The sequence below is a fragment of the Telmatherina bonti genome (assembly GCF_933228915.1).
Source record: "Telmatherina bonti genome assembly, chromosome: 23".
Lineage (NCBI taxonomy): Eukaryota > Metazoa > Chordata > Actinopteri > Atheriniformes > Telmatherinidae > Telmatherina > Telmatherina bonti.
Genome location: NC_136632.1, coordinates 28,747,532 through 28,773,485, shown reverse-complemented (window position 1 = coordinate 28,773,485; position 25,954 = coordinate 28,747,532). Strand labels below are relative to the sequence as shown.

The window sequence follows — 25,954 nt, the reverse complement described above, 5'->3', positions numbered from 1 at the left end:
TTGAAGCAGCTTGAACTGGTTTGAAGCAGCTTGAACTGGTATGAACTGGTTTGCAGTAGTTTGAACTGATATAAACTGGTTTGAAGCAGTTTCAACCTATATGAACTGGTTTGAAGCAGCTTGACCTGGTATAAACTGGTTTGAAGCAGCTTGACCTGGTATAAACTGGTTTGAAGCAGTCTGAACTGGTATAAACTGGTTTGAAAGAGTTTGAACTAGTATGAACTGGGTTAAAGCAGTTTGAACTGGTATGAACTGGTTTGAAGCAGTTTGAACTGGTATGAACTGGTTTGCGGCAGTTTTAACTGGTATGAACTGGTTTGAAGCAGGTTGACCTGGTATGAACTGGTTTGAAGCAGTTTGAACTGGTCTGAAGCAGTTTGAACTGGTATAAACTGGTTTGAAGCAGCTTGAACTGGTATGAACTGGTTTGAAGCAGTTTGAATTGGTATGAACTGGTTCGAAGCAGCTTGAACTTGTATGAATTGGTTTGAAGCAGCTTGAACTGGTATAAACTGGTTTGAAGCAGTTTGAACTGGTATAAACTGGTTTGAAGCAGTTTGAACTGGTTTGAAGTAGTTTGAACTGGTATAAACTGGTTTGAAGCAGTTTGAACTGGTATAAACTGGTTTGAAAGAGTTTGAACTGATATGAACTGGGTTAAAGCAGTTTGAACTGGTATGAACTGGTTTGAACCAGTTTGAACTGGTATGAACTGGTTTGAAGCAGTTTAAACTGGTATGAACTGGTTTGCGGCAGTTTAAACTGGTATGAACTGGTTTGCGGCAGTTTTAACTGGTATAAACTGGTTTGAAGCAGTTTGAAGTGGTATGAACTGGTTTTGAAGCAGCTTGACCTGGTATGAACTGGTTTGAAGCAGCTTGAACTGGTATGAACTGGTTTGAAGCAGTTTGAATTGGTATGAACTGGTTCGAAGCAGCTTGAACTTGTAGGAACTGGTTTGAAGCAGCTTGAACTGGTATGAACTGGTTTGAAGCAGCTTGAACTGGTATAAACTGGTTTGAAGCAGTTTGAACTGGTTTCAAGCAGTTTGAACTGGTATGAACTGGTTTGCAGCAGTTTGAACTGGTATGAACTGGTTTGCAGCAGTTTGAACTGGTATAAACTGGTTTGAAGCAGTTTGAACTGGTATAAACTGGTTTGAAGCAGTTTCAACCTATATGAACTGGTTTGAAGCAGCTTGACCTGGTATGAACTGGTTTGAAGCAGTTTGAACTGGTATAAACTGGTTTGAAAGAGTTTGAACTGGTATGAACTGGGTTAAAGCAGCTTGACCTGCTATGAACTGGTTTAAAGCAGGTTGACCTCGTATGAACTGGTTTGAAGCAGTTTGACCTGGTATGAACTGGTTTGAAGCAGTTTGACCTGGTATAAACTAGTTTGAAGCAGTTTTACCTGGTATAAACTGGTTTGAAGCAGTTTGAACTGGTTTGAAGCAGTTTGAACTGGTATAAACTGGTTTGAAAGAGATTGAACTGGTATGAACTGGGTTAAAGCAGTTTGAACTGGTATGAACTGGCTTGAAGCAGGTTGAACTGATATGAATTGGTTTGAAGCAGTTTAAACTGGTATAAACTGGTTTCAAGCAGCCTGACCTGGTATAAATTGGTTTGAAGCAGTTTGAACTGGTGTGAACTGGTTTGAAGCAGTTTGAACTGGTTTGAAGCAGTTTGAACTGGTATGAACTGGTTTGCGGCAGTTTGAACTGGTATGAACTGGTTTGAAGCAGCTTGACCCGGTATGAACTGGTTTGAAGCAGCTTGACCTGGTATGAACTGGTTTGAAGCAGTTTGAACTGGTTTGAAGCAGTTTGAACTCGTTTGAATCAGCTTGAACTGGTTTGAAGCAGTATGAACTGGTTTAAAGCTGATTGAACTGGTTTGAAGCAGCTTGAACTGGTTTGAAGCAGCTTGAACTGGTATGAACTGGTTTGCAGCAGTTTGAACTGGTATAAACTGGTTTGAAGCAGTTTCAACCGTTATGAACTGGTTTGAAGCAGCTTGACCTGGTATAAACTGGTTTGAAGCAGCTTGACCTGGTATAAACTGGTTTGAAGCAGTCTGAACTGGTATAAACTGGTTTGAAAGAGTTTGAACTGGTATGAACTGGGTTAAAGCAGTTTGAACTGGTATGAACTGGTTTGAAGCAGTTTGAACTGGTATGAACTGGTTTGAAGCAGTTTTAACTGGTATGAACTGGTTTGAAGCAGGTTGACCTGGTATGAACTCGTTTGAATCAGCTTGAACTGGTTTGAAGCAGTATGAACTGGTTTAAAGCTGATTGAACTGGTTTGAAGCAGCTTGAACTGGTTCGAAGCAGCTTGAACTTGTATGAACTGGTTTGAAGCAGCTTGAACTGGTATGAACTGGTTTGAAGCAGCTTGAACTGGTATAAACTGGTTTGAAGCAGTTTGAACTGGTTTGAAGTAGTTTGAACTGGTATAAACTGGTTTGAAGCAGTTTGAACTGGTATAAACTGGTTTGAAAGAGTTTGAACTAGTATGAACTGGGTTAAAGCAGTTTGAACTGGTATGAACTGGTTTGCAGCAGTTTGAACTGGTATGAACTGGTTTGAAGCAGTTTGAACTGGTATGAACTGGTTTGAAGCAGTTTGAACTGGTATGAACTGGTTCGAAGCAGTTTGAACTGGTTTGAAGCAGTTTGAACTGGTATGAACTGGTTTGCGGCAGTTTTAACTGGTATAAACTGGTTTGAAGCAGGTTGAAGTGGTATGAACTGGTTTGAAGAAGCTTGACCTGGTATGAACTGGTTTGAAGCAGGTTGACCTGGTAGGAACTGGTTTGAAGCAGTTTTAACTGGTATAAACTGGTCTGAAGCAGTTTGAACTGGTATAAACTGGTTTGAAGCAGCTTGAACTGGTATGAACTGGTTTGAAGCAGTTTGAATTGGTATGAACTGGTTCGAAGCAGCTTGAACTTGTATGAACTGGTTTGAAGCAGCTTGAACTGGTATGAACTGGTTTGAAGCAGCTTGAACTGGTATAAACTGGTTTGAAGCAGTTTGAACTGGTTTCAAGCAGTTTGAACTGGTATGAACTGGTTTGCAGCAGTTTGAACTGGTATGAACTGGTTTGCAGCAGTTTGAACTGGTATAAACTGGTTTGAAGCAGTTTGAACCTATATGAACTGGTTTGAAGCAGCTTGACCTGGTATGAACTGGTTTGAAGCAGTTTGAACTGGTATAAACTGGTTTGAAAGAGTTTGAACTGGTATGAACTGGGTTAAAGCAGCTTGACCTGCTATGAACTGGTTTAAAGCAGGTTGACCTGGTATGAACTGGTTTGAAGCAGTTTGAACTGGTATAAACTGGTTTGAAAGAGTTTGAACTGGTATGAACTGGGTTAAAGCAGCTTGACCTGCTATGAACTGGTTTAAAGCAGGTTGACCTCGTATGAACTGGTTTGAAGCAGTTTGACCTGGTATGAACTGGTTTGTGGCAGTTTGACCTGGTATAAACTAGTTTGAAGCAGTTTTACCTGGTATAAACTGGTTTGAAGCAGTTTGAACTGGATTGAAGCAGTTTGAACTGGTATAAACTGGTTTGAAAGAGTTTGAACTGGTATGAACTGGGTTAAAGCAGTTTGAACTGGTATGAACTGGCTTGAAGCAGGTTGAACTGATATGAATTGGTTTGAAGCAGCTTAAACTGGTATAAACTGGTTTCAAGCAGCCTGACCTGGTATAAATTGGTTTGAAGCAGTTTGAACTGGTGTGAACTGGTTTGAAGCAGTTTGAACTGGTTTGAAGCAGTTTGAACTGGTATGAACTGGTTTGCGGCAGTTTGAACTGGTATGAACTGGTTTGAAGCAGCTTGACCTGGTATGAACTGGTTTGAAGCAGCTTGACCTGGTATGAACTGGTTTGAAGCAGTTTGAACTGGTTTGAAGCAGTTTGAACTCGTTTGAATCAGCTTGAACTGGTTTGAAGCAGCTTGACCTGGTATGAACTGGTTTGAAGCAGTTTGAACTGGTTTGAATCAGCTTGAACTGGTTTGAAGCAGTATGAACTGGTTTAAAGCTGATTGAACTGGTTTGAAGCAGCTTGAACTGGTTTGAAGCAGCTTGAACTGGTATGAACTGGTTTGCAGCAGTTTGAACTGGTATAAACTGGTTTGAAGCAGTTTCAACCTATATGAACTGGTTTGAAGCAGCTTGACCTGGTATAAACTGGTTTGAAGCAGCTTGACCTGGTATAAACTGGTTTGAAGCAGTCTGAACTGGTATAAACTGGTTTGCGGTAGTTTTAACTGGTATGAACTGGTTTGAAGCAGGTTGACCTGGTATGAACTGGTTTGAAGCAGTTTGAACTGGTATAAACTGGTCTGAAGCAGTTTGAACTGGTATGAACTGGTTTGCGGCAGTTTTAACTGGTATGAACTGGTTTGAAGCAGGTTGACCTGGTATGAACTGGTTTGAAGCAGTTTAAACTGGTATAAACTGGTCTGAAGCAGTTTGAACTGGTATAAACTGGTTTGAAGCAGCTTGAACTGGTATGAACTGGTTTGAAGCAGTTTGAATTGGTATGAACTGGTTCGAAGCAGCTTGAACTTGTATGAATTGGTTTGAAGCAGCTTGAACTGGTATAAACTGGTTTGAAGCAGTTTGAACTGGTATAAACTGGTTTGAAGCAGTTTGAACTGGTTTGAAGTAGTTTGAACTGGTATAAACTGGTTTGAAGCAGTTTGAACTGGTATAAACTGGTTTGAAAGAGTTTGAACTGATATGAACTGGGTTAAAGCAGTTTGAACTGGTATGAACTGGTTTGAACCAGTTTGAACTGGTATGAACTGGTTTGAAGCAGTTTAAACTGGTATGAACTGGTTTGCGGCAGTTTAAACTGGTATGAACTGGTTTGCGGCAGTTTTAACTGGTATAAACTGGTTTGAAGCAGTTTGAAGTGGTATGAACTGGTTTTGAAGCAGCTTGACCTGGTATGAACTGGTTTGAAGCAGCTTGAACTGGTATGAACTGGTTTGAAGCAGTTTGAATTGGTATGAACTGGTTCGAAGCAGCTTGAACTTGTAGGAACTGGTTTGAAGCAGCTTGAACTGGTATGAACTGGTTTGAAGCAGCTTGAACTGGTATAAACTGGTTTGAAGCAGTTTGAACTGGTTTCAAGCAGTTTGAACTGGTATGAACTGGTTTGCAGCAGTTTGAACTGGTATGAACTGGTTTGCAGCAGTTTGAACTGGTATGAACTGGTTTGCAGCAGTTTGAACTGGTATAAACTGGTTTGAAGCAGTTTGAACTGGTATAAACTGGTTTGAAGCAGTTTCAACCTATATGAACTGGTTTGAAGCAGCTTGACCTGGTATGAACTGGTTTGAAGCAGTTTGAACTGGTATAAACTGGTTTGAAAGAGTTTGAACTGGTATGAACTGGGTTAAAACAGCTTGACCTGCTATGAACTGGTTTAAAGCAGGTTGACCTCGTATGAACTGGTTTGAAGCAGTTTGACCTGGTATGAACTGGTTTGAAGCAGTTTGACCTGGTATAAACTAGTTTGAAGCAGTTTTACCTGGTATAAACTGGTTTGAAGCAGTTTGAACTGGTTTGAAGCAGTTTGAACTGGTATAAACTGGTTTGAAAGAGATTGAACTGGTATGAACTGGGTTAAAGCAGTTTGAACTGGTATGAACTGGCTTGAAGCAGGTTGAACTGATATGAATTGGTTTGAAGCAGTTTAAACTGGTATAAACTGGTTTCAAGCAGCCTGACCTGGTATAAATTGGTTTGAAGCAGTTTGAACTGGTGTGAACTGGTTTGAAGCAGTTTGAACTGGCATGAACTGGTTTGCGGCAGTTTGAACTGGTATGAACTGGTTTGAAGCAGCTTGACCTGGTATGAACTGGTTTGAAGCAGCTTGACCTGGTATGAACTGGTTTGAAGCAGTTTGAACTGGTTTGAAACAGTTTGAACTGGTTTAAAGCTGATTGAACTGGTTTGAAGCAGCTTGAACTGGTTTGAAGCAGCTTGAACTGGTATGAACTGGTTTGCAGCAGTTTGAACTGGTATAAACTGGTTTGAAGCAGTTTCAACCGTTATGAACTGGTTTGAAGCAGCTTGACCTGGTATAAACTGGTTTGAAGCAGCTTGACCTGGTATAAACTGGTTTGAAGCAGTCTGAACTGGTATAAACTGGTTTGAAAGAGTTTGAACTAGTATGAACTGGGTTAAAGCAGTTTGAACTGGTATGAACTGGTTTGAAGCAGTTTGAACTGGTATGAACTGGTTTGCGGCAGTTTTAACTGGTATGAACTGGTTTGAAGCAGGTTGACCTGGTATGAACTGGTTTGAAGCAGTTTGAACTGGTATAAACTGGTCTGAAGCAGTTTGAACTGGTATAAACTGGTTTGAAGCAGCTTGAACTGGTATGAACTGGTTTGAAGCAGTTTGAATTGGTATGAACTGGTTCGAAGCAGCTTGAACTTGTATGAATTGGTTTGAAGCAGCTTGAACTGGTATAAACTGGTTTGAAGCAGTTTGAACTGGTTTGAAGTAGTTTGAACTGGTATAAACTGGTTTGAAGCAGTTTGAACTGGTATGAACTGGTTTGAAGCAGTTTGAACTGGTATAAACTGGTCTGAAGCAGTTTGAACTGGTATAAACTGGTCTGAAGCAGTTTTACCTGGTATGAACTGGTTTGAAGCAGGTTGACCTGGTATGAACTGGTTTGAAGCAGTTTGAACTGGTATAAACTGGTCTGAAGCAGTTTGAACTGGTATGAACTGGTTTGCGGCAGTTTTAACTGGTATGAACTGGTTTGAAGCAGGTTGACCTGGTATGAACTGGTTTGAAGCAGTTTAAACTGGTATAAACTGGTCTGAAGCAGTTTGAACTGGTATAAACTGGTTTGAAGCAGCTTGAACTGGTATGAACTGGTTTGAAGCAGTTTGAATTGGTATGAACTGGTTCGAAGCAGCTTGAACTTGTATGAATTGGTTTGAAGCAGCTTGAACTGGTATAAACTGGTTTGAAGCAGTTTGAACTGGTATAAACTGGTTTGAAGCAGTTTGAACTGGTTTGAAGTAGTTTGAACTGGTATAAACTGGTTTGAAGCAGTTTGAACTGGTATAAACTGGTATGAAAGAGTTTGAACTGATATGAACTGGGTTAAAGCAGTTTGAACTGGTATGAACTGGTTTGAACCAGTTTGAACTGGTATGAACTGGTTTGAAGCAGTTTAAACTGGTATGAACTGGTTTGCGGCAGTTTAAACTGGTATGAACTGGTTTGCGGCAGTTTTAACTGGTATAAACTGGTTTGAAGCAGTTTGAAGTGGTATGAACTGGTTTTGAAGCAGCTTGACCTGGTATGAACTGGTTTGAAGCAGCTTGAACTGGTATGAACTGGTTTGAAGCAGTTTGAATTGGTATGAACTGGTTCGAAGCAGCTTGAACTTGTAGGAACTGGTTTGAAGCAGCTTGAACTGGTATGAACTGGTTTGAAGCAGCTTGAACTGGTATAAACTGGTTTGAAGCAGTTTGAACTGGTTTCAAGCAGTTTGAACTGGTATGAACTGGTTTGCAGCAGTTTGAACTGGTATGAACTGGTTTGCAGCAGTTTGAACTGGTATAAACTGGTTTGAAGCAGTTTGAACTGGTATAAACTGGTTTGAAGCAGTTTCAACCTATATGAACTGGTTTGAAGCAGCTTGACCTGGTATGAACTGGTTTGAAGCAGTTTGAACTGGTATAAACTGGTTTGAAAGAGTTTGAACTGGTATGAACTGGGTTAAAACAGCTTGACCTGCTATGAACTGGTTTAAAGCAGGTTGACCTCGTATGAACTGGTTTGAAGCAGTTTGACCTGGTATGAACTGGTTTGAAGCAGTTTGACCTGGTATAAACTAGTTTGAAGCAGTTTTACCTGGTATAAACTGGTTTGAAGCAGTTTGAACTGGTTTGAAGCAGTTTGAACTGGTATAAACTGGTTTGAAAGAGATTGAACTGGTATGAACTGGGTTAAAGCAGTTTGAACTGGTATGAACTGGCTTGAAGCAGCTTGAACTAATATGAATTGGTTTGAAGCAGTTTAAACTGGTATAAACTGGTTTCAAGCAGCCCGACCTGGTATAAATTGGTTTGAAGCAGTTTGAACTGGTGTGAACTGGTTTGAAGCAGTTTGAACTGGCATGAACTGGTTTGCGGCAGTTTGAACTGGTATGAACTGGTTTGAAGCAGCTTGACCTGGTATGAACTGGTTTGAAGCAGCTTGACCTGGTATGAACTGGTTTGAAGCAGTTTGAACTGGTTTGAAACAGTTTGAACTGGTTTAAAGCTGATTGAACTGGTTTGAAGCAGCTTGAACTGGTTTGAAGCAGCTTGAACTGGTATGAACTGGTTTGCAGCAGTTTGAACTGGTATAAACTGGTTTGAAGCAGTTTCAACCGTTATGAACTGGTTTGAAGCAGCTTGACCTGGTATAAACTGGTTTGAAGCAGCTTGACCTGGTATAAACTGGTTTGAAGCAGTCTGAACTGGTATAAACTGGTTTGAAAGAGTTTGAACTAGTATGAACTGGGTTAAAGCAGTTTGAACTGGTATGAACTGGTTTGAAGCAGTTTGAACTGGTATGAACTGGTTTGCGGCAGTTTTAACTGGTATGAACTGGTTTGAAGCAGGTTGACCTGGTATGAACTGGTTTGAAGCAGTTTGAACTGGTATAAACTGGTCTGAAGCAGTTTGAACTGGTATAAACTGGTTTGAAGCAGCTTGAACTGGTATGAACTGGTTTGAAGCAGTTTGAATTGGTATGAACTGGTTCGAAGCAGCTTGAACTTGTATGAATTGGTTTGAAGCAGCTTGAACTGGTATAAACTGGTTTGAAGCAGTTTGAACTGGTTTGAAGTAGTTTGAACTGGTATAAACTGGTTTGAAGCAGTTTGAACTGGTATGAACTGGTTTGAAGCAGTTTGAACTGGTATAAACTGGTCTGAAGCAGTTTGAACTGGTATAAACTGGTCTGAAGCAGTTTTACCTGGTATGAACTGGTTTGAAGCAGTTTGACCTGGTATGAACTGGTTTGAAGCAGTTTGAACTGGTATGAACTGGTTTAAAGCAGCTTGAACTTGTATGAATTGGTTTGAAGCAGCTTGAACTTGTATGAATTGGTTTGAAGCAGCTTGAACTGGTATAAACTGGTTTGAAGCAGTTTGAACTGGTATAAACTGGTTTGAAGCAGTTTGAACTGGTTTGAAGTAGTTTGAACTGGTATAAACTGGTTTGAAGCAGTTTGAACTGGTATAAACTGGTTTGAAAGAGTTTGAACTGGTATGAACTGGCTTGAAGCAGGTTGAACTGATATGAATTGGTTTGAAGCAGTTTAAACTGGTATAAACTGATTTGAAGCAGTTTGAACTGGTTTGAAGTAGTTTGAACTGGTATAAACTGGTTTGAAGCAGTTTGAACTGGTATAAACTGGTTTGAAGCAGTTTGAACTGGTATAAACTGGTTTGAAAGAGTTTGAACTGGTATGAACTGGCTTGAAGCAGGTTGAACTGGTATGAACTGGTTTGAAGCAGTTTGACCTGGTATGAACTGGTTTGAAGCAGTTTGAAGTGGTATAAACTGGTCTGAAGCAGTTTGAACTGGTATAAACTGGTCTGAAGCAGTTTTACCTGGTATGAACTGGTTTGAAGCAGTTTGACCTGGTATGAACTGGTTTGAAGCAGTTTGAACTGGTATGAACTGGTTTGAAGCAGGTTGACCTGGTATGAACTGGTTTGAAGCAGTTTGAACTGGTATAAACTGGTTTGAAGCAGTTTGAACTGGTATAAACTGGTTTGACGCAGTTTGAAGTGGTATGAACTGGTTTTGAAGCAGCTTGACCTGGTATGAACTGGTTTGAAGCAGGTTGACCTGGTATGAACTGGTTTGAAGCAGTTTGAACTGGTATAAACTGGTCTGAAGCAGTTTGAACTGGTTTGAACCAGCTTGAACTGGTATAAACTGATTTGAAGCAGTTTGACCTGGTTTGAACTTGTTTGAAGGAGTTTGAACTGGGATAAACTGGTTTGAAGCAGTTTTAACTGGTATGAACTGGTTTGAAGCAGTTTTAACTGGTATGAACTGGTTTGAAGCAGCTTGAACTGGTATAAACTGGTTTGAAGCAGTTTGACCTGGTTTGAACTTGTTTGAAGGAGTTTGAACTGGTCTGAACTGAAGGGATGGCGATTGTGGAGTTAACCAGATTGCAATAAATTTCAATTTAAACTGAAAATTTACAGAAAAACCAGAGAGACTCGGAGCTGGACCCGAGTCAGACGCACCTTCAGAGATGTGGACGCTGAAAGGACTTCTGGGAATCTGCTGCCCAGCAAAGGTCACGTAGACGGTGTGAGGCCCCTCCAGGACGGGAACGTAGGTGCACCGGAAAATACTGTCGCCTCTGTTCTCCAAGACAATTTCCACAGTGTCCCTCCTACCATTTGAGTCCACAATGATGACGCCCACATCTCCAGAGCCCGCCCCTGGTGGACAGACCGCAGAAAAACTGACCTTTAAACACTGGAGGAGGAATGGAAACTGGAAACTCCAACAGTATTTACTGGAGTGTGCAGATCTGGCCTGTGTCCATCAAGCGTCTCAGTGGGACATTTTACTCCAAAGTGATGAAAATTTGTCTAATTTAGTCCGACTGTCAATCTTCAGAGGAGTAAGAATTCCTCCTCCTCCAGATGTTTCAGAGACCTCCAGAGGTGTCCTGCGTGGTCAGGACTCGCCGTAGAGGATGGACCTGCGTGGACATTCGACAACAAGCAGCTGATCAAATGGTACTTTTAATGGACGTCATCTCAGCATGAAGCACAGAGCTTCACTCAAATAAAACCTGGTGTCCTCTTTCTTCCAGCCACATGAAATGGAATGATTTGTGGGTGTTCTCTGATGACCTGAAGTAGACCGAAGTAACAGTTCACTGTCTACTGTTGCTGTTTTTGCACATGCCGGGGTTGTTTTTGTTCTTTAATGTTTTACTTTGTGTAACAGACACTTTTTTAAAATTGTTATAACAGAATAAGTCAATCTGTTGCTACTGCCATATGGTCCCTGATTTTCTCTAAAGAAACAATACATTTAATTGCTGTTCTGGTTCCTGTACTATTTGTATTCAGAGCATATTGTCTTTAGTACTGCTTATTTTCAAGAATGTGTTAAATAAAGATAAATGTGGCAATTAGTCATGAATATTCTACTCACAGGCATCTAACACTGCTTTTGTTAAAAAACATAAATCCAAATATTCTTTTGTGATGTACATCCACCGCCACAGCTCATCATCAGAACGGCTGTAGTTAAATGCTTGAAACCAAACTGGGATATTATTTTGGATCTGCTCATTTTGCCCAAGTAAAAGACAAATATTTATGCTTTCAGCTTGGATTCAGGTTCTGAATTCCAATATTGATCATATACTATATGGATAATGTCACTCAACACAGACAGCATCCATTTATTTTCAAAGACAAATATTCATGTATCATTATCCCAAACAACGGATTAAATGTAATTAAGATAAAGAGAAAAAGGTCTTATTTTCTCCCAGATTTGGAAAACTGGCCCCATAAGACAGCCGTGATTGGACTGCAGTGGTCATGTGGTGCGGACATTAGTGTACTTTATACGTTCATATCAAGTTGTGCCGTTAAACAATACTTTACAGTTAGTTTTATTTTAAACATCTAGCAATGCAGCCGATACCGAAGAGCTTAAAAGCTTTACAGTCATAATCAGCGAGACACGATGCATTTTACTCAGACTTCAACGTGTTTAATGCTCCTCGTGGGTTTTTTTGTTCTTACTTTCTCCCCTTCCTATTGGCTGCACTGGGTGTCAATCATTTACTTCCCGCTAAAGCTGTATTTTTATTTCAGGTATATATTTTCTGTTTCACATCACAGATCATTTCGTTACTTAATAAATACTAGTTCGGCTGTCACTTATATTTGAAATAATACGAACCTATTTCCAATGAAATTGTGGAAGATTGACCAGGCCACACCCACTTAATGTTATAATTGTTTATATATCTCAAAAAAGCCATCATATTTGCCTTTATCAATACATATCATTTATACGTTGGAGACCCACTAGTTCGGCTTTATTAGGTATTTGATTCATGAAGCATATACGTGTTTTCCAAACCCTAGTTTCAGAGTGGGTGTGAAACTTAGAAAAACTACAGTCATGGTGTTTATTTGCTGTGCGCAGGCGCACTGGTAGCTAGAAATACGTAGCAAATCCTACGTAACTTTGAACATAGGTTTTCGTAGATATTATACGAAGCAGTAATGAGAATATGTTGTCATGAGACAGACGCTGAAGCAGGAGGACGGCGTGGTCAACCAGACAGGATATGTCTGCCTGTCCCGTCGCTGACGAATGCCGTCATCGTGATTCCATTTACGTTTTTACAATAAACTAATGTGGTCTGGATGGTTGATGCTCTGCGCTTTCCTGGTGGTGAGATGACAATAATCCTGGTTGGTCCAAACGATACTGTCTGCTCATCGTCGCCCATCCACGCTGCTCCCTTCTCAACGGAGAGTCCTGACCATGGAGGACACCTCTGGAGGTCTCTGAAACCTCTGCAGGAGGAGGGATTCTTACACTTTATAACGGCTGATAAACAGCTTTCATTCTGAAGTTTGAGAGACATGACTACAATGTCCCTTGATGGACACAGCATCTGGACATGGCATCTGGACAAAATCCCTCCTGCAGCTTTGACAGTACAGAACCAGTTCTGACTGTTCTCTGCTCTCCGTTTTGCTTTCCTCTTTGTTTCTGTAAAAATTTCAGTTTTTTGCCAAAAAATGTATGAAACAACTGGAAATAGTCGAATTCTAATACTAATACCAACACCAACACTAATGCTAACACTAATGCTAATGCTAATACTAAATCTAATACTGATACTAATGCTAATGCTAATGCTAATACTAAATCTAATACTGGTTCTAATACGAATATGAAAAGAAATACTAATAGGGAAATTTATAAACCTATCACAAACAGAATTCATAAAACTTCCAGAACATCCGCCCACACATCACCTGCAGTGTAAATGTCAAAGTACGTGGGTTTGTTTGCCACGTTCCCCATCGCCAAAAGTCCCGGTCCACGGGCCTGAACCCTGCTCGGGTCGCCCATGGCCTTGGAGACATTCACCATGAAAGGACTTCTGTCAATGTCCTGCCCGGCAAACAGCACCTTCACCTGGAGGAAGAGGAGTCAGACTTTCAGGGTTTCTGATCTTCACTATGTGAGAAAGACTGAGAACATTAACAGGAGCTGAGTTCTGCATGGATCAGTGGAGCTCCTCAAGCCTCCATGTTGGGCCCCTGTTGTTCCACATCTACATCTCGGGTGTCCAAAGTCGGTCCTCGAGGGCTGCTGTCCTGCAGGTTTTCCATGTATTCTTGCTCCAATGCGCCTGGTGTGTTGGAGCAGGAATACATGGAAAACCTGCAGGACAGCGGCTCTCGAGGACTGGAGCTGGGCACCCCTGATCTACCTGCTCCCACTGGAAACAAAGCAAATATCTGATCATAATTCGGCTGACGACACTCAGCTCTACGTTACTGTCTCACCAGGAGACTCTGCTAAGCTTCATTTCACATTTGGTTCTGGTTGGAACCTGAACCAAACATCTGGAAGAAGATGGCGGGAGAACTTCTCTGTGAGCTGCTCTGACAGTTTGTCTCACCTGATGGAGACCCTCTACCTTGGGCAGGTAGACCACCGAGTAGGTTCGGTTCTTGTCATTGTTGGGGATCACTCGGGCCTATTGGAACCAGAATCAGAGTTACACTTCAGCTGTGCTTCAAGCGGAAGGTTTAATGTGAAGGTGGTAAATCAGACCTCCTCTGTGTGTCCTTCTGAATCCTCCACGTAAACCAGGACCTCCCCCAGTCCAGCCTCCACCGTCTCCACCAAAAACTCGGCTGCTTTCAGGACCATGTTGCCCTGAGGTTCGATCCCTTAGGAAGAACGTGACAAAAAATTAAACATTTTATCTCTAACATCCCAATATGGAGGCTGAACACCACATAATCAGCAGTGCTGTCCTCACCTGGTCCATAGGCTTTGGCCCTCTTCGGGTGCAGCGTTTTGGCCCTCAGTGGGGCCCCGGGCTTCAGCTTGGCTTTGGGGAACTGAGACAGGTACGTCATGACAGAGTGCTCATCCACGTTCGGGTCAACAATCTCCTCTGGAGCGATGACCTGGAAAAGGAGGACCACAAACCCTGGAGAAATGCTCAGGAACCATGACCAAGAAACCAGTGAACATAAACCAGGAACTATGACCAAGAAACCAGTAGACAAAAACCACAAACCATTACCAAGAAACCAGTAGCCAGAAACCAGGAACCATGACCAGTAAATCAGTAGCCAGAAACCAGGAACCATGACCAGTGAACCAGTAGCCAGAAACCAGGAACCATGACCAAGAAACCAGTAGCCAGAAACCAGGAACCATGACCAAGAAACCAGTAGCCAGAAAACACAAACCATTACCAAGAAACCAGTAGCCAGAAACCAGGAACCATGACCAGTAAACCAGTAGCCAGAAACCAGGAACCATGACCAGTAACGCAGTAGCCAGAAACCAGGAGCAATGACCAAGGAACCAGTAGCCAGAAAACACAAACCATTACCAAGAAACCAGTAGCCAGAAACCACAAACCATTACCAAGAAACCAGTAGCCAGACACCACAAACCATTACCAAGAAACCAGTAGCCAGAAACCAGGAACAATGGTGAAGAAACAAGTAGCCAAAAACCAGGAACCATGGTGAAGTAATCAGTCGCCAAAAACCACAAACCATGACCGGGAAACCAGTCGCCAGAAACCAGGAACCATGACCAATAAACCAGTAGCCAGAAACCAGGAACCATAACCAAGAAACCAGTAGACAAACACCACAAACCATTACCAAGAAACCAGTAGCCAGAAACCACAAACCATTACCAAGAGACGAGTAGCCAGAAACCAGGAACCATGGTGAAGAAACCAGTAGCCAAAAACCAGGAACCATGGTGAATAAACCAGTCGCCAAAAACATCAAACCATGACCAGGAAACCAGTCGCCAGGAACCAGGAACCATTACCAATTAACCAGTAGCCAGAAACAAAGAACCATGGTTAAGAAACCAGTCGCCAGAAACCAGGATTCATTACAAAGGAACCAGTAGCCAGAAACCAGGAACCATTACCAAGAAACCAGTAGCCAGAAACCAGGAACCATGGTGAAGAAACCAGTAGCCAAAAACCAGGAACCATTACAAAGGAACCAGTAGCCAGAAACCAGGAACCATGACCAAGAAACCAGTAGCCAGAAACCAGGAACCATGACCAAGAAACCAGTAGCCAGAAACCAGGAACCATGACCAAGAAACCAGTAGCCAGAAAACACAAACCATTACCAAGAAACCAGTAGCCAGAAAACACAAACCATTACCAAGAAACCAGTAGACAGAAACCACAAACCATTACCACGAAAACCATGACCAAGGAACCAGTAGCCAGAAACCAGAAACCATGACCAAGAAACCAGTGGACAGAAACCAGGAACCATTACCAAGAAACCAGTACACAGAAACCACAAACCATTACCAAGAAAGAAGTAAACAGAAACCACAAACCATTATCAAGAAACCAGGAACCATGACCAAGAAACCAGTAGCCAGAAACCAGGAACCATTACCAAGAAACCAGTAGCCAGAAACCAGGAACCATGACCAAGAAACCAGTCGCCAGAAACCAGGAACCATTACCAAGAAACCAGTAGCCAGAAACCAGGAACCATTACCAAGAAACCAGTAGCCAGAAACCAGGAACCATGACCAAGAAACCAGGAACCATGACCAAGAAACCAGTAGCCAGAAACCAGGAACCATGACCAAGAAACCAGTAGCCAGAAACCAGGAACCATGACCAAGGAACCAGTAGCCAGAAACCAGGAACCATGACCAAGGAACCAGAAGCCAGAAAACACAAACCATTACCAAGAAACCAGTGGACATAAACCAGGAACCATGACCAGTGAACCAGTGGACATAAACCAGGAACCATGACCAGTGAACCAGTAGCCAGAAACCAGGAACCATGACCAAGGAACCAGAAGCCAGAAACCAGGAACCATGACCAAGAAACCAGTAGCCAGAAACCAGGAACCATGACCAAGAAACCAGTAGCCAGAAACCAGGAACCATGACCAAGAAACCAGTAGCCAGAAACCAGGAACCATGACCAAGAAACCAGTAGCCAGAAACCAGGAACCACGACCAAGAAACCAGTAGACAGAAACCACAAACCATTACCAAGAAACCAGTAGACAGAAACCACAAACCATTACCAAGAAACCAGTGGACATAAACCAGGAACCATGACCAGTGAACCAGTAGCCAGAAACCAGGAACCATGACCAAGGAACCAGTAGCCAGAAACCAGGAACCATGACCAAGGAACCAGAAGCCAGAAAACACAAACCATTACCAAGAAACCAGTGGACATAAACCAGGAACCATGACCAGTGAACCAGTAGCCAGAAACCAGGAACCATGACCAAGGAACCAGAAGCCAGAAAACACAAACCATTACCAAGAAACCAGTAGCCAGAAAACACAAACCATTACCAAGAAACCAGTAGCCAAAATACAGGAACCATGACCAAGAAACCAGTAGCCAGAATCAGGTTAGGGTTAGGTAAAAATTAAAGGGTGTGATTATTTTCTCTCTGCAGTTTCCTCTCCTGCTGTCTTCAGCTGCTAATCGAGCGTCTCTGGCGTTGCAGCGCTGTGCTGTAAACTCCTCCCACAGCCGCTTTGCTTTCATTCAGACACTGTTGCCAACTTGGAGACTTTCTCACTAAATCTGGTGACTTTTTTTGTTAAAAGCGACAAATCTAGCAGCTTTTACTGGAGTTATTAGAGACTTTTCTGGTGTTTTGGCGACTGACTTATCAATCGTTAACCAGCTGGTTCAGCTGTATTTTAACAGGTGAATGAGAGAAACGCACAGCAGCCTGACAGCGGTTGTTTGGTATAAAACGTACATCCAGGCCAACGTAAAATAGTTTCTATATAAGCGGTAAAAGTGGATTAAAAAACTAGGAACCGTGCATTAGACGGTTATAATGTTCGACACTGAGTCTAGAACACCACGACACACAGCGTTGTTTAAAAATACTGGATAATCGTGTTAAAAAATCGAGATCTCAATTTCAGTCAAAATTATCATGACTGATTATAATAATCATTATAATTCTTGTCATAATCGAGCAGCCAGTATCCAGAAACCATGAACAATTATCCAGAAACCATGAATCGTTATCCAGAAACAATGAACCGTTATCCAGAAACCGTGAACCATTATCCAGAAACGGTGAACCATTATCCAGAAACCGTGAACCATTATCCAGAAACCAGGAACCATTTTCCAGAAACCGTGAATCATTATCCAGAAACCATGAATCATTATCCAGAAACCGTGAACCATTATCCAGAAACCAGGAACCATTATCCAGGAACCAGGAACCATTTTCCAGAAACCATGAATCATTATCCAGAAACCATGAATCATTATCCAGAAACCAGGAACCATTATCCAGAAACCATGAATCATTATCCAGAAACCATGAACCGTTATCCAGAAACCATGAATCATTATCCATAAACCATGAACCGTTATCCAGAAACCATGAATCATTATCCAGAAACCATGAACCGTTGTCCAGAAACCGTGAATCATTATACAGAAACCAGGAACCATTATCCAGAAACCAGGAACCATTATCCAGAAACCCTGAACAGTTATCCAGAAACCTTGAACCATTATCCAGAAACCATGAATCATTATCCAGAAACCAGGAACCACTATCCAGAAACCATGAATATTTATCCAGAAACCAGGAACCATTATCCAGAAACCATGAATCATTATCCAGAAACCAGGAACCATTATCCAGAAACCATGAATAATTATCCAGAAACCGTGAACCATTGTCCAGAAACCAGGAACCATTATCCAGAAAACACGAACCATTATCCAGAAACCATGAACCATTATCAAGAAACCATGAATCATTATCCAGAAATCAGGAACCGTTATCAAGTAACCTCAAACAATCATCAAGAAACCCGGAACCACTATCCAGAAACCAGGAAACATTATCCAGAAACCAGGAACTTTTATCCAGAAACCATGAACCGTTATCCATAAACCAGGAAACATTATCTTGAAACCAGGAACCATTATCCAGAAAACGTGAACCATTATCCGGAAACCAGGAACCATTATCAAAGAACCATGAATCATTATCCAGAAACCATGAACAGTTATCCAAAAACCATGAATCATTATCCAGAAACCATGAACCGTTATCCAGAAACCATGAACCATTATCCAGAAACCATGAACAGTAATCAAGAAACCAGGAACCATTATCCAGAAACCATGAACCGTAATCCAGAAACCATGACTCATTATCCAGAAACCAGGAACCATTATCCAGAAACCATGAATATTTATCCAGAAACCAGGAACCATTATCCAGAAACCATGAATCAATATCCAGAAACCAGGAACCATTATCCAGAAACCATGAACCATTATCCAGGAAACTGTGAACCATTATCCAGAAACCAGGAACCATTATCCAGAAAACACGAACCATTATCCAGAAACCATGAACCATTATCAAGAAACCATGAAACATTATCAAGAAACCATGAACCATTATCCAGAAACAAGGAACCTTTATCCAGAAACCATGAACCATTATCCAGAAACCAGGAACCATTGTCCAGAAAGCACGAACCATTTTCCAGAAAACATGAACCGTTATCCAGAAACCATGAACCATTATCCAGAAACGGTGAACCGTTATCCAGAAACCGTGAACCGTTACCCATAAACCGTGAACCATTATCCAGAAACCAGGACCCATTATCCAGAAACCAGGAACCATTTTCCAGAAACCGTGAATCATTATCCAGAAACCAGGAACCATTATCAAGAAACCAGGAACCATTATCCAGAAAACATGAATAATTATCCAGAAACCAGGAACCATTATCCAGAAACCAGGAACCATTATCCAGAAACCAGGAACCATTTTCCAGAAACCATGAATCATTATCCAGAAACCATGAATCATTATCCAGAAACCAGGAACCATTATCCAGAAACCATGAATCATTATCCAGAAACCATGAACCGTTATCCAGAAACCGTGAACCGTTATCCAGAAACCATGAACCATTATCCAGAAACCAGGAACCATTATCCAGAAACCGTGAATCATTATCCAGAAACCATGAACCATTATCCAGAAACCATGAATCATTATCCAGAAACCATGAACCGTTATCCAGAAACCATGAATCATTATCCAGAAACCATGAACCGTTATCCAGAAACCGTGAACCGTTATCCAGAAACCATGAATCATTATCCAGAAACCATGAACCGTTATCCAGAAACCGTGAACCGTTATCCAGAAACCATGAATCATTATCCAGAAACCATGAACCGTTATCCAGAAACCAGGAACCATTATCCAGAAAACATGAACTGTAATCCAGAAACCATGAACCATTATCCAGAAACCAGGAACGACTATCCAGAAACCATGAATATTTATCCAGAAACCATGAACCATTATCCAGAAAACACGAACCATTATCCAGAAACAATGAACCATTATCAAGAAACCATGAATCATTATCCATAAACAAGGAACCTTTATCCAGAAACCATGAACCATTATCCAGAAACCATGAATCATTATCCAGAAACCAGGAACCATTATCCAGAAACCATGAACCGTAATCCAGAAACCATGACTCATTATCCAGAAACCAGGAACCATTATCCAGAAACCATGAATCATTATCCAGAAACCATGAATCATTATCCAGAAACCAGGAACCATTATCCAGAAACCATGAATCATTATCCAGAAACCAGGAACCATTATCCAGAAACCATGAACCATTATCCAGGAATCAGGAACCATTATCCAGAAACCATGAACCATTATCAAGAAACCATGAATCATTATCCAGAAACCAGCAGCCAGTATCAAGAAACCGTGAACCATTGCCCAGAAACCGTGAAGCATTATCCAGAAACCATGAACCATTTTCCAGAAATCACGAACCATTTTCCAGAAACCATGAACCGTTATCAAGAAACCATGAACCATTATCCAGAAACCAGGAGCCATTATCCAGAAACCATGAATCATTATCCAGAAACCAGGAACCATTATCCAGAAACCATGAACCACGATCAAGAAACCAGTAACCATTATTCCGGAACCAGCAACTATTATCCAGAAACCAGGGAACATTATGAAGAAACCATGAATCATTTTCCAGAAACCAGGAACCATTATCCAGAAACCATGAATCATTATCGAGAAACCAGGAACCGTTATCAAGAAACCAGGAACCATTATCCAGAAACCAGGAACCATTATCCAAAAACCAGGGACCACTATCAAGAAAACAGGAACCATTATCCAGAAACCATGAACCATTATCCAGAAACCAGGAGCCATTATCCAGACACCGTGAACCTTTATCCAGAAACCAGGAATCATTATCCAGAAACCTCAAACCATCATCAAGAAACCCGGAACCACTATCCAGAAACCAGGAAACATTATCCAGAAACCAGGAACAGTTATCCAGAAACCAGGAACTTTTATCCAGAAACCATGAACCGTTATCCATAAACCAGGAAACATTATCTTGAAACCAGGAACCATTATCCAGAAAACGTGAACCATTATCCGGAAACCAGGAACCATTATCAAGAAACCAGGAACCTTTTATCCAGAAACCATGAGCCATTATCAAGAAACCATGAATCATTATCCAGAAACCATGAACCGTTATCCAAAAACCATGAATCATTATCCAGAAACCATGAACCGTTATCCAGAAACCATGACTCATTATCCAGAAACCAGGAAGCATTATCCAGAAACCATGAATATTTATCCAGAAACCAGGAACCATTATCCAGAAACCATGCAGCAATATCCAGAAACCGTGAACCATTATCCAGAAACCAGGAACCATTATCCAGAAACCATGAACCATTATCCAGAAACCAGGAACCATTATCCAGAAACCATGAACTGTAATCCAGAAACCATGACTCATTATCCAGAAACCAGGAACCACTATCCAGAAACCATGAATATTTATCCAGAAACCAGGAACCATTATCCAGAAACCATGAATCATTATCCAGAAACCATGAACCGTTATCCAGAAACCGTGAACCGTTATCCAGAAACCGTGAATCATTATCCAGAAACCAGGAACCATTATCCAGAAACCAGGAACCATTATCCAGAAACCCTGAAAAGTTATGCAGAAATCTTAAACCATTATCCAGAAACCATGAATCATTATCCAGAAACCATGAACCGTTATCCAGAAACCAGGAACCATTATCCAGAAACCATGAACCGTAATCCAGAAACCATGACTCATTATCCAGAAACCAGGAACCACTATCCAGAAACCATGAATATTTATCCAGAAACCAGGAACCATTATCCAGAAACCATGAATCATTATCCAGAAACCAGGAACCATTATCCAGAAACCAGGAACCATTATCCAGAAACCCTGAAAAGTTATGCAGAAATCTTAAACCATTATCCAGAAACCATGAATCATTATCCAGAAACCATGAACCGTTATCCAGAAACCAGGAACCATTATCCAGAAACCATGAACCGTAATCCAGAAACCATGACTCATTATCCAGAAACCAGGAACCACTATCCAGAAACCATGAATATTTATCCAGAAACCAGGAACCATTATCCAGAAACCATGAATCATTATCCAGAAACCAGGAACCATTATCCAGAAACCATGAATCATTATCCAGAAACCAGGAACCAATATCCAGAAACCATGAATCATTATCCAGAAACCGTGAACCATTGTCCAGAAACCATGAACCATTATCCAGAAAACACGAACCATTATCCAGAAACCATGAACCATTATCAAGAAAACATGAATCATTATCCAGAAATCAGGAACCATTATCCATAAACAAGGAACCTTTATCCAGAAACCATGAACCATTATCCAGAAACCATGAATCATTATCCATAAACCAGGAACCATTGTCCAGAAAGCACGAACCATTTTCCAAAAACCAGGAACCGTTATCAAGAAACCAGGAACCATTATCCAAAAACCAGGGACCACTATCAAGAAACCAGGAACCATTATCCAGACACCGTGAACCTTTATCCAGAAACCGTGAACCATTATCCAGAAACCAGGAACCATTATCCAGAAAACTCAAACCATCATCAAGAAACCCGGAACCACTATCCAGAAACCAGGAAACATTATCCAGAAACCAGGAACAGTTATCCAGAAACCAGGAACTTTTATCCAGCAACCATGAACCGTTATCCATAAACCAGGAAACATTATCTTGAAACCAGGAACCATTATCCAGAAAACGTGAACCATTATCCAGAAACCATGAGCCATTATCAAGAAACCATGAATCATTATCCAGAAACCATGAACCGTTATCCAAAAACCATGAACCGTTATCCAGAAACAATGAACCATTATCTAGAAACAATGAACCGTAATCAAGAAACCAGGAACCATTATCCAGAAACCATGAACCGTAATCCAGAAACCATGACTCATTATCCAGAAACCAGGAACCATTATCCAGAAACCATGAATATTTATCCAGAAACCAGGAACCATTATCCAGAAACCATGACTCATTATCCGGAAACCAGGAACCATTATCCAGAAACCATGAACCATTATCCAGAAACCAGGAACCATTATCCAGAAACCATGAACCGTAATCCAGAAACCATGACTCATTATCCAGAAACCCGGAACCACTATCCAGAAACCATGAATATTTATCCAGAAACCAGGAACCATTATCCAGAAAACACGAACCATTATCCAGAAACCATTAACCATTATCAAGAAACCATGAATCATTATCCAGAAACCAGGAACCATTATCCAGAAACAAGGAACCTTTATCCAGAAACCATGAACCATTATCCAGACACCAGGAACCATTGTCCAGAAAGCACAAACCATTTTCCAGAAAACATGAACCATTATCCAGAAACGGTGAACCGTTATCCAGAAACCGTGAACCGTTATCCAAAAACCAGAACCCATTATCCAGAAACAAGGAACCATTTTCCAGAAACCGTAAATCATTATCCAGAAACCAGGAACCATTATCAAGAAACCAGGAACCATTATCCAGAAACCATGAATAATTATCCAGAAACCAGGAACCATTATCCAGAAACCAGGAACCATTTTCCAGAAACCATGAATCATTATCCAGAAACCATGAATCATTATCCAGAAACCAGGAACCATTATCCAGAAACCATGAATCATTATCTAGAAACCATGAACCGTTATCCAGAAACCATGAATCATTATCCAGAAACCATGAACCGTTATCCAGAAACCGTGAACCGTTATCCAGAAACCGTGAATCATTATCCAGAAACCATGAATCATTATCCAGAAACCAGGAACCATTATCCAGAAACCATGAATCATTATCCAGAAACCAGGAACCGTTATCCAGAAACCATGAATCATTATCCAGAAACCATGAACCGTTATCCAGAAACCGTGAACCGTTATCCAGAAACCGTGAATCATTATCCAGAAACCATGAACCATTATCCAGAAACCAGGAACCATTATCAAGAAACCAGGAACCATTATCCAGAAACCATGAATCATTATCCAGAAACGGTGAACCGTTATCCATAAACCGTGAACCGTTATCCATAAACCGTGAACCATTATCCACAAACCAGGACCCATTATCCAGACACCAGGAACCATTTTCCAGAAACCGTGAATCATTATCCAGAAACCAGAAACCATTATCAAGAAACCAGGAACCATTATCCAGAAACCATGAATATTTATCCAGAAACCAGGAACCATTATCCAGAAACCATGCAGCAATATCCAGAAACCAGGAACCATTATCCAGAAACCATGAACCATTATCCAGAAACCAGGAACCATTATCCAGAAACCATGAACCGTAATCCAGAAACCATGAATATTTATCCAGAAACCAGGAACCATTATCCAGAAACCATGAATCATTATCCAGAAACCATGAACCGTAATCCAGAAACCATGACTCATTATCCAGAAACCAGGAACCATTATCCAGAAACCATGAATATTTATCCAGAAACCAGGAACCATTATCCAGAAACCATGAATATTTATCCAGAAACCAGGAACCATTATCCAGAAAACACGAACCATTATCCAGAAACCATGAATCATTATCTAGAAACCATGAACCGTTATCCAGAAACCATGAATCATTATCCAGAAACCATGAACCGTTATCCAGAAACCGTGAACCGTTATCCAGAAACCGTGAATCATTATCCAGAAACCATGAATCATTATCCAGAAACCAGGAACCGTTATCCAGAAACCATGAATCATTATCCAGTAACCGTGAACCATTGTCCAGAAACCAGGAACCATTATACAGAAAACACGAACCATTATCCAGGAACCATGAACCATTATCAAGAAAACATGAATCATTATCCAGAAATCAGGAACCATTATCCATAAACAAGGAACCTTTATCCAGAAACCATGAACCATTATCCAGAAACCATGAATCATTATCCAGAAACCAGGAACCATTATCCAGAAACCATGAATCATTATCCAGAAACCGTGAACCATTGTCCAGAAACCAGGAACCATTATCCAGAAACCATGAATCATTATCCAGAAACCATGAATCATTTTCCAGAAACCAGGAACCATTATCCAGAAACCAGGAACCGTTATCAAGAAACCAGGAACCATTATCCAAAAACAAGGGACCACTATCAAGAAAACAGGAACCATTATCCAGAAACCATGAACCATTATCCAGAAGCCAGGAACCATTATCCAGACATCGTGAACCTTTATCCAGAAACCGTGAACCATTATCCAGAAACCAGGAACCATTATCCAGAAACCTCAAACCATCATCAAGAAACCCGGAACCACTATCCAGAAACCAGGAAAAATTATCCAGAAACCAGGAACAGTTATCCAGAAACCAGGAACTTTTATCCAGAAACCATGAACCGTTATCCATAAACCAGGAAACATTATCTTGAAACCAGGAACAATTATCCAGAAAACGTGAACCATTATCCGGAAACCAGGAACCATTATCAAGAAACCAGGAACCATTATCCAGAAACCATGAGCCATTATCAAGAAACCATGAATCATTATCCAGAAACCATGAACCGTTATCCAAAAACCATGAATCATTATCCAGAAACCATGAACCGTTATCCAGAAACAATGAACCATTATCTAGAAACCATGAACCGTAATCAAGAAACCAGGAACCATTATCCAGAAACCATGAACCGTAATCCAGAAACCATGACTCATTATCCAGAAACCAGGAACCATTATCCAGAAACCATGAATATTTATCCAGAAACCAGGAACCATTATCCAGAAACCATGACTCATTATCCGGAAACCAGGAACCATTATCCAGAAACCATGAACCATTATCCAGAAACCAGGAACCATTATCCAGAAACCATGAACCGTAATCCAGAAACCATGACTCATTATCCAGAAACCAGGAACCACTATCCAGAAACCATGAATATTTATCCAGAAACCAGGAACCATTATCCAGAAAACACGAACCATTATCCAGAAACCATGAACCATTATCAAGAAACCATGAATCATTATCAAGAAACCAGGAACCGTAATCCAGAAACCATGAATTGTTATCCAGAAACCATGAACCATTATCCAGAAACCAGGAACCATTATCCAGAAAC

The 25,954-nt window shown here is 41.0% G+C and overlaps 1 protein-coding gene across 8 annotated transcripts in view; it reads right to left on the bottom strand.

The window, feature by feature from the left end:
* The window catches only part of flncb (filamin C, gamma b (actin binding protein 280)), a 255,684-nt gene that overhangs the window by 177,735 nt on the left and 51,995 nt on the right, over positions 1–25,954 (bottom strand). For all 8 annotated transcript variants that reach the window (XM_079263235.1, XM_079263240.1, XM_079263237.1 and 5 more), the window contains exons 4-8: positions 14,113–14,263; positions 13,902–14,020; positions 13,747–13,824; positions 13,094–13,256; positions 10,310–10,510 (exon numbers count right to left, since the gene is read on the bottom strand). In XM_079263235.1, the coding sequence (XP_079119361.1) occupies positions 10,310–10,510; positions 13,094–13,256; positions 13,747–13,824; positions 13,902–14,020; positions 14,113–14,263 (712 nt within the window). The remainder of the gene's footprint in view (positions 1–10,309; positions 10,511–13,093; positions 13,257–13,746; positions 13,825–13,901; positions 14,021–14,112; positions 14,264–25,954) is intronic.